Source organism: Rhyacophila brunnea, unplaced genomic scaffold (assembly GCF_057557595.1).
Source record: "Rhyacophila brunnea isolate RB1 unplaced genomic scaffold, BYU_Rbru_1.0 scaffold_22, whole genome shotgun sequence".
In the NCBI taxonomy this organism is placed as follows: Eukaryota; Metazoa; Arthropoda; class Insecta; order Trichoptera; family Rhyacophilidae; genus Rhyacophila; species Rhyacophila brunnea.
The window spans coordinates 17482001-17506882 of NW_028232882.1; the positions used below are offsets into that span (position 1 = coordinate 17482001).

Below are 24882 nucleotides of genomic sequence, written 5' to 3' on the forward strand. Positions count from 1 at the left end.
CCGGACCAAGAAATTTCCGGTTTTTTTCCGGGCCGTAATTAATCTAATATTTTCAGCCATCTATTGACTTTTTCGAAAAACTTTTGATGCAGTCAAGAAAGCAAAGATTCACACCACTCTTCTGCATCGTTTGTTAGTAGATACTACTACTATCGACTGGAAAACTTGCCGGTATTGATTGGGTACATCAAATGAAATCTAAGCACCATTCAAATGAAACATATCTGCAGAGTTACACCCCGTTTACACGTCCATAGATTTACTGTTGACAGTATAGATATGTTAACAAAAGTTGAGGCGAAGCAATACTCACACAGACGCATTGTTTACAAAAAGGATGTTTCTAATATTTTTAAATCGACATCAACGTATACGCATGTTGTCCTCTTTTCGCTATAAGCGCAATAAGTAGGCGTAAGCAAGACAAACGGCTGTTTCTCGTAGACGTTGTGCAATGCCCGTTGCCTCAGAAATGCACCAATAGACACAATATTTCGTATCTGTGTTCGCACCGACTCTGGCTGAGAGACCTATACATATTATCGCGGCCATAACAAGAAAATGCATGTGTAAACACATATTATAATGCAAGTTGCTAGATGCATGGATCAAAAAAATTCAGAAACTTCTGAATTTTTACAGAATAATTGATAGTTGCATGGCGGATGCGCATGCGTAGTAGAGCGATAGTGGCTAACCTGCCAGAATAAATACGAACTACACGGTACAGAATATTTTGACATTTACCGATTATCTACGAACCTGTCAAATAGCACCATACAATGACAACATCGCATCTCGCTTACGCTTGAAGAATGAGATTGGAGAGACAGTCAGCACTTTTACATATTAACCATTATTATCGCGATAGTTTAAAATTTACACTATTGGTGGAAGTAAATCCATGCATGTATACAGGTGTTATTCTTCCACATACTCACCACGAGTGCCCTGTATTGCCCATGGCAACTCTAATCCCCACGGCAAAAATATATTTAACAATCATGCAACAGGATAAATTAGTTGCGCAACATTGCCTGATATTTCTGGCAAATTGTATTGGGCATGCGCTGCACTAGACAATATAAAATGTCAATGGATTTCAAGATGATTTACTATGGTCTTTTGTATTATCTCGACATATTTCTGGCCGAGGATGTCAGTCGGAAGGGATATTTGTAGATTTAAAATGATACATACTGTTATTCTATGAAAATCAAAGAACTTGGTTGAATCTTTTGACATTAGACATTACAAGGAAAATCAAAGAACTTGCTTGATATTGTCTACGCAATTCTAGACAAAACCACTATGGAACAGATTGTACTGAATCATAAATAACTTTTATACATATTCACAATCTAAATAATTCGATTTCTATAGTACAGTAAAACCTCGTTAATACGAATTCCATGGGACCGAAAATCGAAAAAAAATTCGAATTACGAATGTATGGGAAATGATATTAAAATTTTGAAAAAAAAAAAAAAAATTAATTTCCATTAATTTTGTTTCCGATCATAGACGTGCCTACCGAAATGGGTCATAAATGTCAGGATAATTTTTATTAACTTCATAAAATAAGTAATTTTTGATGTTTTAAGAAAAGTCTGTCACAATTTTCAATGACTGGCTCATGAAATAGTGTATTTTATTACGATTTATTGAATATTTTTAAATGCCAGGACTCTGAAATCATTTCGAATTACGAAATTTGAATTAAAGGTATGGTTTTATATGAAAATAATGTTCAAAGGACTTTTTTTCGGGAAAATTTCGAATTATGGCGAATTTCGAATTATCAGTGTTTTTACTAACGAGGTTTTACTGTATACTATTTGACGGTAAAGACGTATACAAATAAATGATATCATGGCTATCATTATAGGAGTCGCGGAAAAGATTTGCAACGGAATCTTCGAAGATCTGTCAAACTTTCCGTAGTTGTGATGGCAAGAATGGAGATGTCCCACCCACAAATGATTTCGCGAGAAACTTCCGCAATTTGAAGATGGATGGAATAAAGATATCGTTTATCGCGGACAGGTAACAAATGACAAGACTGTAAAATTGAGCGTAGTTATGCACAAAGCAGCCGAGCCACACAAACTTCAAACAGAGATAGAAGCACTTTTGTGTAAATTGTACTTTTTTAAATCAGCAAAGCCTCTGTATACTGTTTATACTTTTTGAATGATAGATATTATATATATATATATGATTTTGTATAACTTTTGAAGAGATAAAAGCATATAATCTATGAAATTTTGGTGTTTTAGCAGTCCAAGATGTTTTGTGTAAAACGATTTTTTTTAGAATGTTCATTTTGCAGAATGCAGCCATCTCTTATTGTTGTAAGAAAAGTCTTTATTTTTGATTATTTTCTTTAAAAATAGCCTTCTAAGTTACTAAATTATTATGGGAATTGCAAAATTCTGAAAATAATTCGATAAACTTGTAAATTATACATCGATATTTAGCTGCCTGGCACTATTTTTTATATGAAAAACATATAATGTAATTGAGAAAATAATGTTCATTAATTGAATGTAGAAAAACACACCTTACAGTCACGATTTTAAAAATTAGACAAGTACATAATATTATCATTTTGCTGCTTTTTGCAGAACGAATACGGCATATTTTTAGAACGCATTTCTATGACATTTTTGTATCACAGCAGCTTGGTTGCTTTATGCAAATCGAAAATGTCATATTCTGCGATTTGCAAAATCTTTAAAACGCATTTCTATGACATTTTTGTATCACAGCAGCTTGGTTGCTTTATGCAAATCGAAAATGTCATATTCTGCGATTTGCAAAATCTTTAAAACGCATTTATATGAGATTTTTGTATCACAGCAGCTTGGTTGCTTTATGCAAATCGAAAATGTCATATTCTGCGATTTGCAAAATCTTTAAAACGCATTTATATGAGATTTTTGTATCACAGCAACTTAGTTGCTTTATGCAAATCGAAAATGTCATATTCTGCGATTTGCAAAATCTTTAAAACGCATTTCTATGACATTTTTGTATTACAGCAGCTTGGTTGCTTTATGCAAATCGAAAATGTCATATTCTGCGATTTGCAAAATCTTTAAAACGCATTTCTATGACATTTTTGTATGACAGCAGCTTGGCTGATTTGTGCAGAACGTAAAACAAACGTGTGAGATTATGGAAATCACAATAACTCATTTTTTTCAAAATTGTGGCTTGGCTGTTTTGTGCATAACTACGCTCAATTCATACCACGAGTTGGACAACCCTATAAATGCATATCGCAAACTTTTCGTAATAAATCTGTTTCGAACAAGCAGACAATAAATGCCATTAAAATATGAGCCTTATTTTACAGAGCTTATATCTTTGTTGAAATTGCTAAGATTTTATGTTTTTGAACAAGGAATGAGATCAATGCAAATCTAAATACATAAACACTGCAAAGTTATTTAAGCGGAAAAGCTAACATGTAAAAGTCAATCATCGATAAATATTTAAATTGTTTAACGCAGGTGGGTCAGAATAGAGCAGAAAGCCTACATCTATCAGCGAACGGTAAACGGCTGAAAAGAAGAAGATGCAAACGGTGTTATAATATGTACCTTCATTTTGATGCACTTGTCAAGCTCTGGGTCGGAAGTGACACACAAGGTCAACCTGCCGACGGGACAGGCTCGGATATCTAGCACCGGTTTCCCCGCATCCCCCAGAAATCCAACCAACTGCTGTTGCTGCTCCGGCAAGCTGATCAATCCTCGAGTAGAATCCTGCGAGAATTTACAATCATGATTACCTTGTCAGTGTGTGATTCAGTATTTCTAAACATCAAAATCATCATATCTAATCTTGGCTAAAATATGCATGTTTTCCACTCGATTGATTATTTTAAATAAGTAATACGAAGTGCACCTGTGCGACATTAAGGCTTTAATTATCTTTTAGTGAGAAGTTTAACATTTATTCATAATTATTTACCTCGACGAGTAGATCAGACCGTGAGCCGTATCGGAACGAGTCAAAGATGTCAAACTTTTCATAAGTGGTCGGCCGCTGAGGTCCACTGTAGTAATTTTCTGTCGTAGACGTTGTGCTGACACCAAACCTGAAAACAAGACAAAGCAATGTAATAATACATCTGATTCTTTTACAAATAGCACTGGTTTGCCTCTTTTTGTGTATTTGAAGCGTTGTGAATACAAGGCAAAATATTACTACCATTTTTCTTTTCAACATACAGTAGGCGCTCGGTAATCCGGCGTTCACCAATCCGGCACATCCAATAGTCTGGCATTTAGCAACTCAGCTCTCCTGCTCTACAATCCGGCAGGTTTCACATTAAACTGCAGGATTATAGAGCAGGAGAGCCGTTATGCCGGGTCCACACTGGCAACATGTCGCGCGACAACCTCGTTAAATTTTACGATAATTATCATACTTATCGTACAATTTAACGAGGTTGCCGGCGACATGTTGCCAGTGTGGACCCGGCATTATGTTTACATAAACTAATAAAGATTTTTACTGTGCAAATCTGTGATTGAATTATTTCCTATAGAAATCCAATAATCCAGCATTTCCGACAATCCGGCATAGGTGAAAAAATAAGGGTGCTGGATTACCTACTATGTAGTATGTACCGAGGGGTACCCCTACTACCTACACATACATACGTTATAATACGTATCTGCTGTTAATGCTAGAGACTAGGTTCCAAGCCAGCGTCTGCTTATTATGATTTGCGTTGTAGGGCGGGTCCAGGAATCATACAATATCTGGCGAAGAACGATTATTCAGCGTAATAAGCTTATAATATTCAAGCACATTTAACCTCGGCAAGCGATATCGTTCCCGCCAACAAATAGATTTTGATATAAGGATTTAGTTAGAAGAAAGTTTAGTGAAGGTAATAATTAGGAATGATTTCTCTTTACCTGTTCCCATAGTTATCCCTGGAGTTAATGGGGTTACCGTATTGATCTCTCTCACCGGTTGGATTCCCAAACTGGTCTCTGTCATTGATAGGGTTCCCAAATTGGTCTCTCTCCACAATAATGTTACCGTACTGGTCTCTAGCTGGAGGTCGGGATCCATCTGGGTTTCTCTGCCAGCTGTTGTCACCGCTGCTCGAATAATTTGAGTTTGCTACTTGATTCGAGTATAATTCTACCACCTTTGTCAAAAAGCGCTGGTACCTAAAGGGAAAAATAGATAGAAATAATATATTTATATGTGGTGATAGACAAAATTTATAAAATGGTGCATCATGAATTGCAATATCTTTTAAAAACATGCACAGCACAAGAACTTAATTAATTACTGTCTTTTGTCAGAAGAGGTGGAGGTGGCGTCGAAAACGGACTCAGGCAACGGCAACTAAAGAAGGAGTCATCGGGGCAGAAGAGCGACAGATGCTCGGACGACCTTCTACCGCAATTTTCAAGATGAAAATTGCTATTTTCAAAACTTTTCGCAACGTACTTTCGACACATGGGCTTGTTATAACGGTTTGTGATGCATTATTATCCGTTTGTTAGCCTACGATACACAGATTTTTATTTTATTCCTTTCTTTATCTTTAGCATAGTTTTAAGCGAAAAAAATGGGCCATCTGCTTAACACACGGTGTCAGCTCACTACCTATCATTTCTAACAAACCAAGGCCGGGTCAATATGAATCCGATTACTATAATTATTGTTAAATAATGTAACATATTATATTATACAGGAGTCCTCATTATCTGAGTCCCCGCAGTTACGAATTCGCAGACAAATGTAAAAAAAAAACTATAAAAACACATAACACAAGCGCAATAGTGCACAGTCGTCAACTGAGACTTTCAATCCCATACTCCTACGCTATATTTGTCTTGCTCACATATCTTTTTCTTTTCTAAACATGTACCAATTAAACCCATTTACTAAGTAATTTTGGTCCCCGTTTTGAGCGGTTTCGGTTAAAGAGGTATTTTTTCGGTACCAATTACCCTCGGATAACGAGGACCACCTGTATAGAGTTTAAAATTTCCTATCGATATACTGAAATTCGAATTGTTTTTTTCGGATTTGTAAACCAGCGGCAAGGCTTAGTTGCTAGGTTTTTTAATGTTGAATATCTCAAAAATATTTTTTTTTAATACAGGCAGTGCATGTGTGTTAGGAAATTATATATTTTAAAATATGATAAAATGCATCTTAGAAAAATGTCCCTTGATATGTTTTAAATTTGGATAGGACAGATGTGTGAACATATTGTGTTAAGTATTTTTATAAACATCGCAATCTAAGTGAAGGATTCTATAATTGAGCTCGAACAAAGGACAGAAATGGATTCCTCACGGCCTTGTCTATGGTCAGAAAAATTTTCATCGGGCTATTTTGATTTGTTATGTTGTAAAATATTTTTTTTTGACGTGTCAATGTCAGATTTCTTGAAAACTTTAAACCCTTGTATCTCACAACACACTTTTGGATTATGGATCATTGTTCTAGCTACTTCCTCAATTAAGGACACCATTGGAAGGTCTTCGCCACAGTCACTACTGTCGGATAATACTAAACATGAAAATAAAATTTTTTTTAAACAAGCAAACATATCCAACAGAATACAACATAAACATAATATGATTATAAAACATAGAAGAGTGATTACATGGTTCTCCTCTCATCACTTTTCGCACTGGACGTGACGATAGCATTAGAAGGGGCGCGTCCCCAATGGCAGGACAAGTGATCGTTGACAGGCCTACGGGTGCCATCTTTGCAAAGCAGCTCGAATTTGTCCGACGAAAGAGACTCTGCAACACAATACAATAATTGATGAATGTTAAAATAAAGGTACAGACAGTTTCACTTTGAAATACATTACTAAAACTTATTTGATTTCTACCCATTCTCTCTATTTCCTATATTCCACTTCACCCTCACCAATCAACCACCAATTGTCTAGCCTGATTAACAAACATCACTATGAATCTTCTTGTCAAATCGTATATATACTTAAAACTAGTCTTATAATAGCCCTGATTCAACTTGATGGTTCAGGTGTTACCACTAAGTTCTCCGGCCACGTGCATGTCAATGCTGTCATATTGACATGTGCCTTATAATAATAGTCAGCAGACAGAGAATAATATTATAAAATATAAATATTATAGCACCTGTACACGTGCATGGATTTACTTGCAGCAATAGTGTGTATTTCAAACTATCGCAATAATAACTGTTTACACGTAAAAGTGCTGACTGTCTCGCCAATCTCATTCTACAAGAGTAAGCGAGGTGCGATATTGTCATTTTATAGTATTATTTGACAGGTAGTGAAAATCGGTTAACCTCACAATAAGTCTCTGCATGGTGTAGTTCATTCAAGAAATAATTGTACACAACAGAAGATTTGTTATGAACCAATCATAAAAAACATAGCGCCTGTACACGTGCATGGATTTACTGGCACCAATTGTGTGTAAATTAAACTATCGCTATAATAACTATTTACACATAACAGTGCTGACTGTCTTGCCAACCTCATTCTTCAAGCATAACCGAGATGCATTGGTGCTATTTGATAGGTTGTGAAAATTGGTAAATTTCAAAATATGCTGCACGGTGTAGTTCATATTTTTTCGGCAGGTTCGCCATTATCGTTCTACTGTGCATGCGCATACATCATGCAAGTTCCAACTATCGTGTGATAATTCAGAAGCTTCTAAATGTTTTTGATCCATGTATGCAATCTTGCAACTTGCAAGATAAAACGTGTTTATACATGCATTTTTTGGTTATAGCTGCGATAATACGTATTGTCAGCAGTAAATCCATGCATGTGTAAACGCGGTATTACGACGATCGAATTTGTAGCTGAATCATTGAGTGTAATTGCTATTAAAGGTTGACGATTCCTCACGACAATCACCCTGAGTCATCAAGTTTATGTAAATAGAACATATGAGGCGTCTAATTCCAAAATGCGATAAGTCCACATTTGGTCAAAATCGAGAAAAAAATACGCACGTATTCTTTGTATAATTTTACACAATATTTATCTATAAATTCCAAAACACGACATAACCCTAAGAAAAAAAATATTTTAAGTCTCGATTTATTACAAGAAGCGCCAAGTCCGTGTTTCATAGTATTTAAAGCTTGGTTGATTTCGCGCGTTTTTCAGTCAACCAATAAGGGAACGTTCAATATTGAAAGGGGCGTCTCCCATCCTGTAGCATCTGTTAAACTCATGACAGTGCCACGGAAATATGTGCCTTATGCGGAGTAAATTAAAAAGTGAGGTACAAATAGCGCCACGTCCAATTTTATTTTGCCTATATTTATTACATTTAAGAGTTTATCGACTGAATCAAATTGCCATTTGGTTCTAATTTCGACATAGAATACAACGGAGAAAATAATCTCAAGTTAAAACAAATAATTGAAGCTTGAAACATATTAATGTTGTTTCCCGAAAATATTGAATTGTGGACTTGTCGCTTTTTGTAATTAGACGCCTCATATCACTGTGTCAGAAAAAAATAGTATAGCAACAGATGAAAAAGATACTAACTGAATTCTGGATGTGTGGCTAGTATATGTGGTACAGTGGTGTGCTTGAGGAAGGCAACATCTCCGGCTTCCAGGAGACACCGCAGCGCCCCCGTGTAGCCCGCGTAAGGATCACCCAACGAGCACAGGTATCCAGTTCCCCCCGTGCACAGTTCGCACAACCTACAAAAAGCAGAAACAACAATGTAAATACATATTGACTGTGTTTAGGAAAAAGGGCGTAACCCTCGATTTTTCGAAAAGTGCTTTTATTAGATATTAACAATGTGTACAACTAAATACACGTTCTATAAAAAGGAAGTAAGCCGCAAATGCCGAATTATTATCTAAATTCAGGTTTTAATTGAGATTAATTAATTTTTAATTTATGGAAAAACTCATTTATCCGCAATTTTAATGATTTTTCTGTAATAACTTCTTTAATTATTATTAGATCGAAAATATATTACACTAAATCATCAATCATCATGCACCCAATGTCTGTGGCTATTTTTTAAAAAATATTAAACTAAAACTCTCAAAAAACGTTTTTTGCCTCTCCTGTAAAATTTGTTCAGTGAGGGTTACGTCCTTTTTCCTAAACACTGTCGATATGTACTCATAACTGTGGATAAATATTATGTTTAACATAAATTACTATCTTGACCTTTTTTGTCAAAGTTAACTTTTCCACGACTCATAAATCGGAATATCAAAATTATGACATGGAATTACAATAAATGTAAAAAAAATTCGCTCATAATTGACACACACATATATCGGATGACGATATTTCCAATTTTTTTTACACTTAAAATAGGAAATGTCATAGTTCACATATGTGTTGATACACCCCTGGGGCATTGGTCCTCCACTAACGTTCACCATGGAACAATTGCAAGGCCTAAACATGTAACCTGATCCAATAGTCACTTGGGTAAATGAACCGTATGCCCAAATTCCATGATTAGTTAAAATGATTATTTTCAGGAAAACCCTGGTAAGGAGTATAAATGATGATGAATGCGTATGGCCTTAATGTATAAAAAAAAAGAATATAACAATTGCAACTAACAAAAATGTGTAAAATCAATATGAATAAATATGTACTTGGATAATAAAATGTTAGTCATAATTTTCATACTGTGTGATTGATTGTGCTGTGCAAACGAACAAAATGAATGATAATGCATAATACTATAATTTACCAGAAGTAGTAGAAGAATTTAGATGTTATCATTTATTATAAAACCTAATGTGTAACCTGTGTGTAAACGCCATACATTACATTTTAGAGGAGAGAGTCATAGATATAAGTTTTATAGTATTAAGGCGATACTTCAGTGAAACGGCAAATAATTTTCAACTGTAGGCGTGCCGAAATTTTGGACTTGCTGCCAGTCTGAGAGCGAACGTCGAGGTGTCAATACGTCAATTTGTTTCGTGATGGCGACGGGGGTATTAATTTTTAAATCGTGTAAAGATGACTAAAAATGTTACCCATTTAATTTAAAAAGAAAATGTGTCAATGAATATATTATTATTGTTGCTAACAGAACAATAAACAGAACATTAAATGGACGCATGTTGGATTTATATGACAAATTATATTTCGGTCGGCATGCGTCATTTGCACCCGCGACCCGCAATCCGCGCATCGCCTAGCCACAATCTTTTTAGACCATGTCTCAACTGAGGTATAGCCGTAAGGATTTTATTAGGAAATAATTAGCGCATAAAGCAATTCAGTTACGATTGAGTCAAGATCAATTGCGAGGTGCGCTCAGTCATCGTCAGTCCGGAATCATCATCGAAAACGTAAACAACTACTCCACGTGGCGTCCCTTTTCGTTTCATATGTTCAATAAAACCAAAGTAGTTCAACGGAAATAATATGGGATAATTAAAAACAAATCCTTAATAATAATTCGGTAGCGTTTAATTATAATTCTGACTCTCTCCGTAGACATTTTTTTGTGTTTCACTATTTTTATGATTTGTACGCAATTGTAATTAACAAACAAGGATCAATACAGAAATACGCTAGTACACAAAAATCGCCTGTTTTATTTTACTATTGTCATACTGTGCATCCACTTCGATCCTGAAAACATTTTAATAGTATATACAGACATTCATATTTCTTTTACTTTAATCTTTAACCTTTTAACAGCCCAGCTGAAAGTACTAGGTATACTCCCCAGGGCCCAGGAATTAATTATATTATAAAAAAATTAAAAGAATAGTGAAAAGTCCAATATAATGCACTTACATATATGAGACCTCAATTGAAGTTCGGCGAAAAAGTTTTTCATACACAATTTCGTGAAAATGTCTGAAAATTTTCAGGTATGGTAGGGTTGTCACAACACTGCACTTACAAGAATTAGTTGAATTTTTTTTTTTTTTTTAATATAAGTATTTTGAAAAATAAATTTTATAGTATTTTTGTAAAATGTCACCATAAATACTTATAGCACTAAGAAGTATACTAAACACATTAAAATCACTAAAAACTTTCTTGTGTATGGAAAATTTCGAAGCACGGTTCAAAACACAGAGCAATGTCGCACTGCTTGAACAAATACCTAGTTTCTTTCCGTCTTTTCTGATTTTTTGTATTGGCACATACATAACATCTTCTTGCCGCATTAATTTTATTGTTAATAGGTGGTATTTTACCCAAAAAATGTCTTTCTGTTAGCCTAGAGGGTAAGGGTGCTTTTCGCTTCAAAAGAGTTTTTGGTTCTAACTTATGTTTTTCGATCAGTTGTCCGATGACTTTCAATTGAAATTCACCCAGCGGTTGTTTTTTTCCAGTTTTTTGTTGGAACAATACATGGGCATTCAGCAGAGATACATCTATCAAATGGAAAAAAAGTTTTTTGTACCATTTGACAGTTTTTCTTGTCGAATTTACAGAAGAAATTATCATATCACTACGATCCACAGCACCCATGTTTTTATTGTAATCAACAATGCATTCCGGCTTGGAAATCGGAATTTTAGTCTTATAGTCTACTTTTCCAGTAGGTTTGAAAGTATTGTTGTGAATTGTGGACAACATTGTAACATCCTTTTTATCCTTCCACGCCAAAGCCATAATTTCGTCAGTATGGAATGTATCGGTTTCCCCTTTTTTCAATTTCTTAGTAAATTTGGGCATCCCAATTCTGTTTCTCCTTACGGTTCCACAGGCATTCGTCCGGTGATCATAAAGATACTTGAATAACGTTGGGCTGCTGTACCAGTTGTCAATGTACAATGTATGCCCTAGTTCCAAGTATGGTCCAAGCATCGTTACCACCACGTTGCCCGATATACCGATGTAATTATTTTTCTCAATTTCAGTTTGTTTTCCGGTATAAATGATTACATCTAAGACAAAACCAGTTTTGCAATCAGCCATTACAAAAATTTTTATTCCGAAACGACTAGCCTTCGTCCTGATGAATTGGCGGAATAAAAGTCTGCCTTTGAAAAGGAGAAGACTCTCATCAATACATATGTTCTGATATGGACACATGTACTGCTTGAAAGAAATTTTCAGTTCCTTCAGGACCTGTCTAATTTTATATAGTCGATCTCCGGGAACCTGCGTTTCATTGTCACAAAAATGCAACATTCGATGCATTAGTTCGAAACGATTCCTGGACATGGTTTCGGAATAACATGGTGAAAATAACAATCTGTGGATAGACCAGTGTTCAGATATTTTATTCCGTGAATTCCTTGACATTAGCATACACAGCCCCAAAAATGTGTACATATCATCAATTGTGCAGTCTACCCATCGCCGTAGACGATCACTCAAAACTGTGATATTTTTTGTGGCAAATACAAATTGTCTGTTGGTCTCTCGGACTAACATTTCAACAAAAGAAATATCGATGAAACATTTGAAATAGTCCATTTCGAGTGCATCCGAAGTCAAATTATCAGCTTTGCATCCCGAAACGTTAGCATCGAAGGAAAATGCGCGTGGCTCAAACATATCCGATTTCCACTCAATGTCGGTCTTTCAGTGGATTCCGGTGTGATAATTTCACTTTCATCGACTTCCAAAGTTTCCTCAAGTTCGACATCCGAATCATCACTTCCATCGTCTTCAGATTCAACTGTTTCGATAAGGTTATCGATTTCACCAACTTCGTCGATCTCATCCATTTTGAATAATAAAATTTGTAAAACTAAACTCGTAAATAAAACACTTTGTATACGCAAATCGAATCCGAAATACAAATAAAAAATAGTCACAACACTTAGTCCTTTGTCAATTTCTATCTAAAAACATCGAAAATCTTTCTTTTCATTCAAGTTTAGTAGGTAAAATCTAAAACAAAACTCGTAAATATAACACTTTTTTATACGCAAATTGTATATGAAATATAAATAAAAACACTTGGTCACTCAATAGAAATTAAATTTCAATGTAAAAACATTGAAAACATTCCAATTATAACGCAAATCTGAATAAGAAAGCATTCCGAATTAGCATCCCGACTAAATGATATTCCGGCGACAACTGACTCATCACTTTTGAATCATACCAACTGCCTACTGTACAAGATATCCCAGTGTGCAGGGGAATTTTGAGCTAACCCTGATTTGGCCTCTCGGGAAATTCCCTTATTCTCTCGATGTATGCGCCGTACAAATGTTTTTTGCTTGCAAGGTCTGATCAGAAATGTAGTTACACGTTTTAAAATTAAATAAATAAATATTTGACTCATACAAGCGTGTAGAACGGCTCGGCGTATATCGTACGGTACGGGCGCTTGAATAGCCGCCGTGTATGACGTAAACGTTACGTTACGGGCAGCTATCAGGTTAATAACCACACACAACTGAGCTAGCAAAAGTGGTGGTGTGTTATTGTGTATGGACAATGAATACAAAACACATCTTACAAATTATCAGATGTCAAACTTTAGATAATACAGTACATACAGAAATAATATGTTGATTGGACTTTATTATGCACTTGTATAGTAGCCTGACCTATATTAGGCTGGCACGGGTTTTAAAGATTTTAATGGAATTTTTAGCATAGGCATTTGGATGCCAAAATTTTCAGACCACCAGAAAATTTGTGCATGTGCAATTAGTTTGAAAAACACTGATCTAGACAGTACACACTCATCAAACGGTGCATTGGCGTTTATTTGCTTTATGTAGTATCATAGATTAGCGTTAAAATCGGTTTCAGGCCATTCAATTTAATTGGAATCTTTGCAAATTCAGCGAATTTGCCTCTCGCGTCTTAAGCTCGGACCCTTTCCGTGTCCGCCACCAAGTGCTAATTTAATGAGGCAAATGTATTTTGTAATTATTATTGAGGGTCGATTATGAAGCCCCAATCAGAACTCACTTGTCAGAATTATCACCGATGGGATTGTATTTGTCGATGAGGGAGTTGGGCGCACAAGACGGACCGAAGAAGTTGATGACGGACTTCACGTGATTATTGCAGTCGATGATTTCCATGCCGCCTTCTTTCATTAACTAAAAATAAAAAAATATATTAATTATTATAAATTATTATAATAAATAATTATGTGAAATGCCTTCCTTAACTTGACTTTCTAGGAATTGAAGATGATAAAAAAAACATGATTATTGAACAGAACTGTCTTGCTTATATAGAAGTCAAACAGTGAAGAACGTGACATCTGCAGCTGTCTTTCAAGAACAGCCATGTTCGTTTTTTTCAAAACCATATTTATACCTCGTTTACACGTGCATGGATTTACTGCTGACAGTACATATTATCACGGCCATAACAAGAAAATGCAAGTGTAAACACGTATCATCGTGCAAGTTGCAAGATTAGATTTGATGCATCAAAAAAGTTCAGAAACATCTGAATTTGCACGCAATAATTGGTACTTGATTGGCGGTGTGCATGCGCAGTAGGATGATAGTGGCGAACCTACCGAACAAATACGAATTACACCGCACAGACCATTTGACGTTTACCGATTATCTACGAACCTGTCCGAATCTGTCAAAAAGCACCATACAATGACAACACCGAATCTCACTTATGCTTGAAGAATGAGATTGCAAAAAAAGTCAGCACTTTTATGTGTAGGTAACTGTTATTATCGCGATAGTTTAAAATACACTCTATTAGTGCAAGTAAATCCACTCACGTGTACAGGCGTGGATGTATCTTTTCTATTGATACTAATCTACTAACTAACAATAATGAATGGGCAATTCATCAACCGTTGTATTTACCATGTGTATTGGCAGAACCCATCCCGCGTAAGTTCCAACAGCTGGAAAGCACGCTCGAGCCCCTCGTAGACCTCTCGCGCCGTTTCCAGAATCCACGGTGCTGTCTTTCTTCACCACAGCAACCGCGTATGCGTGTCTTAAGCCACCCAATTGTGATTCCTGTAAAATAAATATGGAATCATAAACAATAATTCTTCAGTTAGTTGATTCATGATATTATACAATGAAAACTATGTCAAAAAGTTACAAACCTGCATGATTGGAACGAGCGAGTGAAACCGGCCGGCAACGAAGACCTCTCCGGAGTCCAAGGAAGTGATGTCAGCTTTCTCATTATCCAATAGAGTCATGCACTCATCTTTGTCAAATGCCTACAACAAAATATTTAAACAATTTTTTATATAGTGTATAGAGCAAATTGCCAAGAAAGCTGTCATATGGCGAAATTATTCTGATGAAATCTTCAGTGATGAGTTCCTGACAAAGAAAAAAATAAAGAAAATGTTTGCTTCAATGTCTTTGAATACGCAACGTCTTACAACTGATAATTCTTCGGTAATCCTCGATTACGATACATACTTCATTCTAACATTATAGTCATCAATCTGGAAAAAAACCGTCTAACCATTGAGAACCAGTGGCAGCTGGTGTAACATCATACAAATGCACTGCACTGCTTGCATTTTTTTGAAACATTGCTCAACATCGTGCATCTTCGTGTTCTTCATAGGTTTTCAATATTATTTATTGCTCACATATTGTAGTGTGAACCATAAATTATATGCCAATAGTACACCGACTATGCCCCTCAAATGTCATCTAAACGCAAAGCAGTTGCGCACCGACTATAATATATTTAACTTTGATTGTGTCATAGTCGACCGTTCTGAAGATAGGTTGATAGGCTGAAACAGCTGTCAATGTAAATGACTGAATCAAAATAGAATTAATAAAAATAACTGTCAGCTATTATAAGACCTCGGAAACCATGTTACTTAATCATTTTTGTCATAAGTAAGTTGATACTCAGATCAAAATATAATTCATGATTTTTTAGCAATATTGGTCCAAATACAGAGCAATAACAGATAAGAATAATTAATGACTTTTTTAATTGCTTGCTTTTCAAGCATCAAAATAATGTTTACTATCAAATACATCAATCTAGTATGTAAAATGCCTGTGAAACTAAAAATGATTATTTTATTAATAATTAAATTAAATAAATTGTCCTTAAGGGCGGACGTGCTCAGCGTGGGGCAAAATGGAGCTTTTTTTATATTTTCAAAACATGATCCTGGACATACCTTAAACGTTGTAGATAATCTATTTATATAATTTTGAAGACTTATTATCCGTTATATTTATTACGCGCGTTAACATCATTTTACTCCCTACTTCAATTATAGTTTGTCAATTTATGGCTACGGCCGTATGTTGTAGCTTAACCACTGGGGAATGCCAAAAGAAATGGCGTATTTCAAAAAAACACTACCTTAGGTCAATAATTATTATAAAGCAATCATTATTCATACGATGTTTATCACACTTGAATGGTCAACGACATAGCTTATAATAAGTATCTTTAGAATTATCTTCAAATGTGTTAACCTTGCCCATTTTTTGAATAATAAAATGCCTAATTCTTGTCAAATTTGGGATCACAGAGATTATCAATATAATTTTTATCGTAAATATTTCACTATAATAATGTCGATATCAATTATACTGATGGTTTTATAAATGTGTTTAAAAACAAATAAATGTAAAAAATCTTAACACCACTGCACATTTATGTACTGAAATATGACTATATTCTAAAACATTAGAGCGAGAAGTTTAAAAGAATACTATTTTATGTAATAAAAATACTTTATGCAGTCATCAAATGTTTAAAATAAATATAAAGGATAATAAGGCTTCAAAATTATATAAATAGATTATCTACAACGTTTAAGGTATGTCCAGGATCATGCTTTGAAAATAGAACAAAAGCTCCATTTTGACCTACACTGAGCATGTCCCCCCTTAAGTAGGTATCATGAAATATTTTGAGTCGTATGTAGTCCAATGCAAATTAGTATACTCTTTAATTTAGTGAAGAGAAGATAGTCAGTACAGAAGAGAAAATAATTTTGCTAATGCAATTCTAGAAAATTAATACGTACTTCATCATTGTGTGTGTAATAGGGAATATAACTAATATTGTTATTGTTATTTTACAAAGTGCAGTTTTATATTAACAGTGATTATTATTCATACAGTGTACTAAATTGGTAAAGATAACGTATATTTTGTGCCAAAAAAAAGAATAAAATCATTCTCCAATCAAAAACAACACCGGATAGATCTCACTTTTCAATAAGGTAAGTTTCAAAAATTTCAATATAAAAATCCACAGACAGCCACTGTTGAAAACAATAATGTCTACGTAAATTGCAGTGTCCTTTGTTCTGTAAAATCTACAATAAAAAACTTAGTTTTAGTCATCTTCTTTTCAGGCATTATTTTTAAATTTCAGTATACTATTATTACAAACCGGTTTTGACAATTGGAACAATACACGGCATTGTGGAACACTTAAAACCAGACGATATTACGTATGTTATGAATCACTGACTAGATTTGTATGTCTGCAAATGTCAATGTATCAAAAATAGCTGTAAATGACATTAACCGTCCCCTTTTTGACCTTATAAACATATAAACCATTGTGGCAATTGACCACTATCTTTTCCGAGATGCTGACAGGAGAAAGGAGAACTGGTAATAGAACCGGAACCGAACCATGTAACTTTGAGAACCCATTAATTACTTTGAAATCAGGAGCCCTTGATTCCAAATCTTGAGAACCGCAAACAGGAACCCCTTGAAAATGATGGGGTTCAATTGTTTTTGAATTTGTAATACTTTTTTTTCTATTAATTACGGCCTTTGTTTACTAATTGGAACCAATAGCATTTCTTCTAGGGCAACAAGAACGTGGAATTAACATGACTTTGGCGGAGTGCTTATGTGATATCAGTGGCGAAGGGTGACTTTTGGAAAGAGGTAGGCTGTGGAGATCTGATAAAAATAGCACACTTGTCAGGTATACTTACGAGAATAGTACGATATTTACTACTAATGAATAGGTACACACTAATAAATGACAACAACAATTCAATGAAACTTCAAAAACTTATTGACGACTTAAAAATGAGCGATGTGTTTAAATTAAGTATTTTTCAAAACATGTATACCCATCAAAAATCATTATATAAAATTTATTTTTATTTATAAAAACAATCTATCCTTACTTATTTATTAATATTCGATTAAACGCCGTTGATATAATTTTTTTAATTATCTAATTATTAATGATTTTGGACAAAGTGCGCAGTCGTGACAACATTATTATGCGCAAATGTTTTAGGCTCTGCGATAGGAGTTTACCTTATTTCGTACAAATCAGCAGACTTGCTGAGGTTACGAGACATAAAGTCCATACGAAAAAAATTCAGAATTATTTCACACATAATCGGAAATTTATTTACGTCGAGGCGTTTATTATTTATTTACGGCGCGCTATGATTTATTTTTTAATACCTTTGCAGTTGTTTTGTAAACTGTGTAATACTGTAATACATTCCTATATATACGACGACATCTCTCGTTGGCAAAATAAATTATTTTTATATAACATAAAATAATGAAGTGATTAAGTATATAAATATGTCAATATGCAATTATAAAATATTTTTCTTAAGAAGGTAGGCTTTAAATAATCGCCTAGTATGGAGTCTTCGCCACTGTGCGATATGATCAAACCACACAGCATGAAGCGCACATAGTACTCTGCAGTTTAGTCGTGGTGTCTTCATCGGAAGTTATTTTCTCAAATGTTTGCCTTTAATTATCTGACAAAGTAAATAAATATATCAATGTAGAAATCGTCCGCAAAGAATCAAATAGGTAGTGAAGATTTTAGATTGATAGCATCAATAACAATCAAGTTTGAAAACACGAATTGCAAGTAATGAGAGCCGTGTCCCATTTCACTGTCTTGCGTGAGGACAAAATGTACCGCACATGCCCAGGTCCTGAGTCATGACCAGTGTTCTCTGCACTATAAGTTTACATTTTATTTTATGCGAGTTCCACCACCACGCTCTGGCACCTTAGAGTTAAGAATCAATGGCAAACGGAAATGATTTAGTAATATTAAACTTACGTGTTTACAGGTGACATTAAAATATTTGCTCCCGAAGAGCTGCCTGTCTCGTTCGATGGCAATGGTGAGATTGCCGCATTTGTACTGCTCCTCATTGTGTGTGGTGCACCAAATCAAGTTCTCCACTTTAGGTCCGCCAGTCGATAATATTACTTGTCCTGGAAGCAAATATTTTTGATTACACCCAATTCTCATTAATGGAAATTTCTGAACATCAAAATACATGTCTGATTCGCCGTTACATCACCAACAATCTAAATTTCATATTAAAAACTCTGTAAATAGTTTTCCAATTCTGTTATAGCAAAATTACATATAACGTGCGTCCGTTAACTGAGAGCTAAGTGTCTAGTGTTACCACTTAACAATTAAGGTGTGCAGATCCAATTTCCTCCAGTGCATATGAAACTTCAGTTCAATTATTATATTATTTTGCTAAATTAGCTTTCTGTTGAAATTTGATTGACTCACATAAATCGCTTGTTTTCCAATTTTAACAATATTATGTTGCAAGATACATTGTAGTTATAAATTAATGGTTTCCTGCCAAGTCATGCTGAATGGTAGGGTGTGCACCCTACATATTTAGAAAAATGTTCGTGGTTTTCACGCGTGTTATAATAGAAAAGAAAATTTCATTACTATCTTATACAATGATTAAAACAGCATGAAACGTAGTTATCTAAATATAAAATACGTCATTTTTATACTAGAGTAGTGACAGAAAAATAGACTGATTTTATAAATCACACATTCGTGATCCATTTCTCGTCAAAACGTTATGTGTATACAATCTCCAATCTATGGAGGCCCATATTATTGTCTTGGGATCGGAAATACCTATAAAAATTGCAATTTCACAGTTATACAAGCAGAAGGTTTTTCAGAAGGAAAAAAACATTAACATGCATAATTCTGAAGAAAGCTCAACTAAGTTCTATGTTTGTTCTATAGCGCCTAACTTTACAGAAACACATAAAATTAATAAATGATTCATGAAATTGAACATAAAGGTAAATAATAGTTGCTATCACTGACAGTTGAATTGTGTCATTTCACCACTCCCACTATTATGTATCTGTTTCCTGTACAAACTATCTAACCTTATTTATAATGTGGTACATTTATAGACATTTATCTGTCACCGTAACATCTCAAATACTCAATTTATTTAGTTTCTCAAAGGGAACCTGTAACCCCTAAAAAACGTGTCCCTAAGTGGTGAATAGGAGAAACTTGTCAAATATTAGGTGTAGGATGGAATTAAAACACCTCCCGCGGACCAACAGGTACCGCTGCCTTGCGATATGTCTTGGCTGATCAAAAGTTAGAGTTACAGATCAATAAAAACTGAAATCTAACAGGTATTACTGAAGCGTTAGATAGGTCTTGTGTCAGAAGGCAACAGGTGTCATGGCAACCACGATAGCAGCAGAAGGCAATGGGAAACCACTGCACTAGGTATATTCCCAAGACAATCTCAATGGAACAGACTGTCCTCTGTGAGCGTGTTTTACAATTTTATAGAGATATTGTTTGCTGTGGCCCAAAAAGGGGGCAGAGGGCGAACACAGATGAGATTGAGTGATCAAGTGAAGGAATTCACTTGAAACCGATGGCATCCACCACATGACTGATGATAGGGAAACTTGGATAAGGCTTATTCAGAGTTCCGCAGCAGGTACCTACCTATTCCGGAATGATAATGATGCTTAGTCATGAAAGAAAGGACGAGTTTACAATAATGGCAAGAATTCTATGCACAGCTGCCATTTATTGATGATGACGATATTGAAAATTATGAAAATGGTGAGGAAAGCAAAAAGTTTCACTTCTGTTGCGTATAGAAGTGTTACACATTGAAATGACGGTGCATTGATAGTTTTAGCCCATAGTAGTCTTTAACAGCCGAATTTTGGCAGGTTTGTGGACAAAATATTAAACATGTTTGAAATCCAAAGAACCGCGATTATCAGGATTTTAATCTGGTGATGAACGTTCAAAGAAATCGAGGACCTCAAAACCATTTGACAGATTAGAAATACGGCCCTGGCAAAATCAGTCGGTAGACATATGACGGATTCATGACTGTATCGTTTGATTTTCAATTAAATGAATAGTGATTAGTCATCATAAAATAATTTATTGAATGTGGGGTACACAATAGGATATCGATCTATACTGGTGAAAACAGAATATAATTAAGATTAACTTAGATTAAGATAGTTTGTCAATTTAATATAATCCCAGTCATAAAATCACTGGAAAACAAAAGTTATAAGGGGGCGGCACCTCTCCTTCCTTCAAAGTTTTTAAGATTATAACAACTTGTTTTAAGGACAATGCAACCAATTAATTTGTTCATAAATGACATGTGAAGCAGACTTATCACTGGTTTAATCAATAGGACATTGTATTCGAATAAATAAAACAAAAACAGAAAAATCAAAAATAACTGTCGAAATCATAATATTGTCAACACGTTGCAAAAACGAATGATTCAAAAAAGAATAAAGTAGGATAGAGTTTTTAGATCAGTGCTTACCTGATAAATAGCATGGAATACTCAATAATACAATACTAAATAACATATAACGCCACAATTTAAATGTTTCCATTTTTTCGGTTTCAAGAAAACATTACGCACACGCCCTAATATGACAGGTTAACAAACAATTCACTGGCAATGCTGCCACTAACAAAAAATGTAATCTATGACTAATTAAATAATAAAAGGAAAACAAGCCTACAAAAAATATATCGCTAAGAAAATCATTGTATTTTTTTATTGGCCAAGTTTACGTTTTTTTCATAATATTGTGAAACGACCACCGAGATTTAAATGGAAAAAATGTAGGTATAAGGAAATTATATGGCAAGCTTGTAAGTATATTCCGCGCAATATTTAAAAAAGGCGGTTGAACCATTAATATCATCACGTATGTACCTATTCCATGGGTTTGTGGCGTTCAAGTGGGTATATAAAATATTAAAATGTTTCTAAAATATCATAAAAGATTTGGATTGGATTCTCAATAATATTGAGGTTTAATGGTAACATAATATTGAAAATTACAGACAGTGACGTCCCTAGACAAAATGCCGCCCCTAGGCAGCGCCAAAATGCCGCCACATTTTTTTACGTACATTAAGTACAATATATTTATCATCCTTTCATGACTCCAATATCTAAGAAATGTGTTGTATGAATACATTACTAACAAGATGTATACCATCCCTGCTTCAATAGACAATAGGTATTGCGAGACAACTTCCAAAACTCATGAGTGACTAGCAAACATTTTACACAAAATTGAGTAAGTATGTACCTACCTATAATTCAAATATAATTCTCAAATCTGCACGTGGCATTGCTGTTCACCAAGGACGTGACCTCCAAAGAAAACGGAAGTAAATTAGACATCGCGAGCCCAACAAAACACTATAGTCATATTACAACTTCTATAGTAATTAATAGGCACATTTTGTTTCAAACCAGTGAGATGAACTTTTTAATGGAAAGATATTTCCGTTATTACTTAGCTTAGGTGGCTATTTATATATATATACCTAATGATTCTCCTCGATTTGCCGCCCTTCGGGTAACTGCCGCCCACAAGCAACGCTCAATCTGCCTACCCCCACGGGACGTTACTGATTACAGAGATGTTATATACCTATAAAGTAGTGTCTTCGTAATTATTAGAAATAACGGAACACTTATATTTAAAGCCAGTTTATCGGTTTTCATTATTCCCTTTTATTTTACTTATGTAGAAAAATATAAATATCGATAGATTATTGTAGTAGTAGGTACCGCATATAAAATACATTCAAAAATAGATAATAATAATCTTACGTAGGGCTTTAAGATGAGTCCAATCTCTTTGTTTAAGATTTATTATGTAACACAATTGTATTAAAAATTACTGAAAATAATCGTCTCAACGTCTCGATAGAACGATTCAGTATAGGTACCAACATAATAGACATATTTTTTTCTGCAGTCAGCATTCTCTGTAGGTATCTACCTCAAAGGCGTCAGAAAATGACCCGATTTAAAATTTAATGGACCACTTTTTCTCATAAATTCGCTTCATGGAGAGTAAAAAGACTTATGTTGTTTTCTTTCGTGCTAAAGATTATTATAAAAATACGAGAAAATATTTATTATAATTAGTATAGGTAAGTACTAGGTACATGTTATTTAGATGAAAATATAATATTCATGTTTACCTTTTCCATTTATTTTATATTGCCATGAAAATACAATATATTTTTATGTCGATATGATAACCCAAAATTGCCGTCTTCCTACAAAATAATATTATTTATATTTGAAGACGGCAAGATTGCGTTGATACCCGGGCGACAATTATCTTTGGCATTTGGCCCGGCCCTGCCCTGCCTATATTCAAAATTGATCCAGTTTTCATATCATCGCATTCCAATTTATGCGTTGAACAGGATTCAAACATGTAGGTAACCGTTTTGTATGAAAACATTTTCATTGCACTCTTTAGATTTATGTGTCTGTTTCAATGACGTCCCTAGACAAAATGCCGCCCCTGGGCAACACCATAATATCGCCCCACTTTTTATACAGTATTTTTAATATCCGTGCTCGTGTCGTTTCTGGTTACCAAGGACGTCGAAGGGCGACGGAAGTAAACTAGACATCGCGAACTTAAAAATGACTGAAAATTAAAGTTCTGTTAAACCTTTTATGCTAATTATTACATTTTGTTTCCAACCAGTGAGCTGAATTTTAGAAAGGAAAGATATTATCGTTATTAAGTAGTACTCAGTTTAGGTAGGTAGTTATTTCTATATTATATACCAAATGATTTTCCTCGGTTTGCCGCCCTTCAAGTAACTGCCGCCCCCAAGCGAAGCTCAATCTGCCTACCCCCACGGGACGTCACTGGTCTGTTTATTATTTTCATAAGCATACCAACGTAATATGTCATTTGAATTTTTTCGCCTAAAATGTAGTCTTCAAGAAACGAATACACCAATAAACGCAAATAAATATCAATAGGTACCACATTTTCAGAATGTTAAAAACATGTGGGTTAACCTAGTTATGTAGAATATACAATCGCATAATATATCTATAAGTACTAAACTTGGCTACTTTGGTACCTATGTGAAGGCCGGGTGCGCTGACAGGTTTGGAGGCCTACTTGCCAATGTTTTTGAATTGCAATAAGTCTCCAGTGAGTGATAAAAATACACAGTATTTACCAATATTGTTTGCTTAAATTGATTTTTTACATCCTTTTTGAAATTTTGGTACATTCTAGTCGCTTTATCTGCTCCATTTAAAAACGTCACGTATGTAATCACTACAATCCTTCTAATCCCCAAGTCCCCAATTATTATCATTGCAAAATAATCACAAAAATATTATATTCACCGTGAGTTGCAATGAGAAAATTATTTATAATTATGGAAGTGAAACCTTTTTTTCCGGAGGTATACGAAAATTCCCGGGAGAGTGAATCCCGCTGATCTGTGACGAAAACCCGTCATGATTTACTCGAGAAACGAAATAAAAGGCACCGGACGGGATTAACAAGCGCGCACGCTGCCAACTGCGCTATTTCGGCCATCAGATTCACGACACGTTTTTCGCCATAATTATTATGTATTGAAGAAAACTATTATTTTATACGCAAACCAATAGATTATTAATGTTTAAAAGTATAAGCTCGTCTTTGGTACTATTAACAGATGGCAATATAAAATGTATATTATAATTATTTGAAAAAATAATACAATAGGTGACAAAATACATTTCAATTTTAATTAAATGTACTTACTATCTTACTTTGTTTTACTTACTCATTTTATCAACATGCTATAAATATATTGAAATTTAA

At 34.5% G+C, this 24882-nt stretch overlaps 2 protein-coding genes across 2 annotated transcripts in view; one reads left to right on the forward strand and one right to left on the reverse strand.

Moving 5' to 3' along the window:
- Tsf2 (transferrin 2) overlaps positions 1-21694 on the reverse strand; it is a 28928-nt gene extending 7234 nt beyond the window's left edge. The window contains exons 1-10 of the mRNA XM_085950045.1: positions 21543-21694; positions 18998-19155; positions 15036-15155; positions 14785-14943; positions 13913-14046; positions 8564-8724; positions 6656-6800; positions 4938-5198; positions 3982-4108; positions 3609-3773 (exon numbers count right to left, since the gene is read on the reverse strand). Of these exons, the coding sequence (XP_085806171.1) occupies positions 3609-3773; positions 3982-4108; positions 4938-5198; positions 6656-6800; positions 8564-8724; positions 13913-14046; positions 14785-14943; positions 15036-15155; positions 18998-19155; positions 21543-21615 (1503 nt within the window). The 5' untranslated portion in view covers positions 21616-21694. The remainder of the gene's footprint in view (positions 1-3608; positions 3774-3981; positions 4109-4937; positions 5199-6655; positions 6801-8563; positions 8725-13912; positions 14047-14784; positions 14944-15035; positions 15156-18997; positions 19156-21542) is intronic.
- LOC147070121 (uncharacterized) overlaps positions 16881-24882 on the forward strand; it is a 103697-nt gene continuing 95695 nt past the window's right edge. The window contains exon 1 of the mRNA XM_085950047.1: positions 16881-17150. The gene's annotated coding sequence lies outside the window, so the exon portion shown is untranslated. The remainder of the gene's footprint in view (positions 17151-24882) is intronic.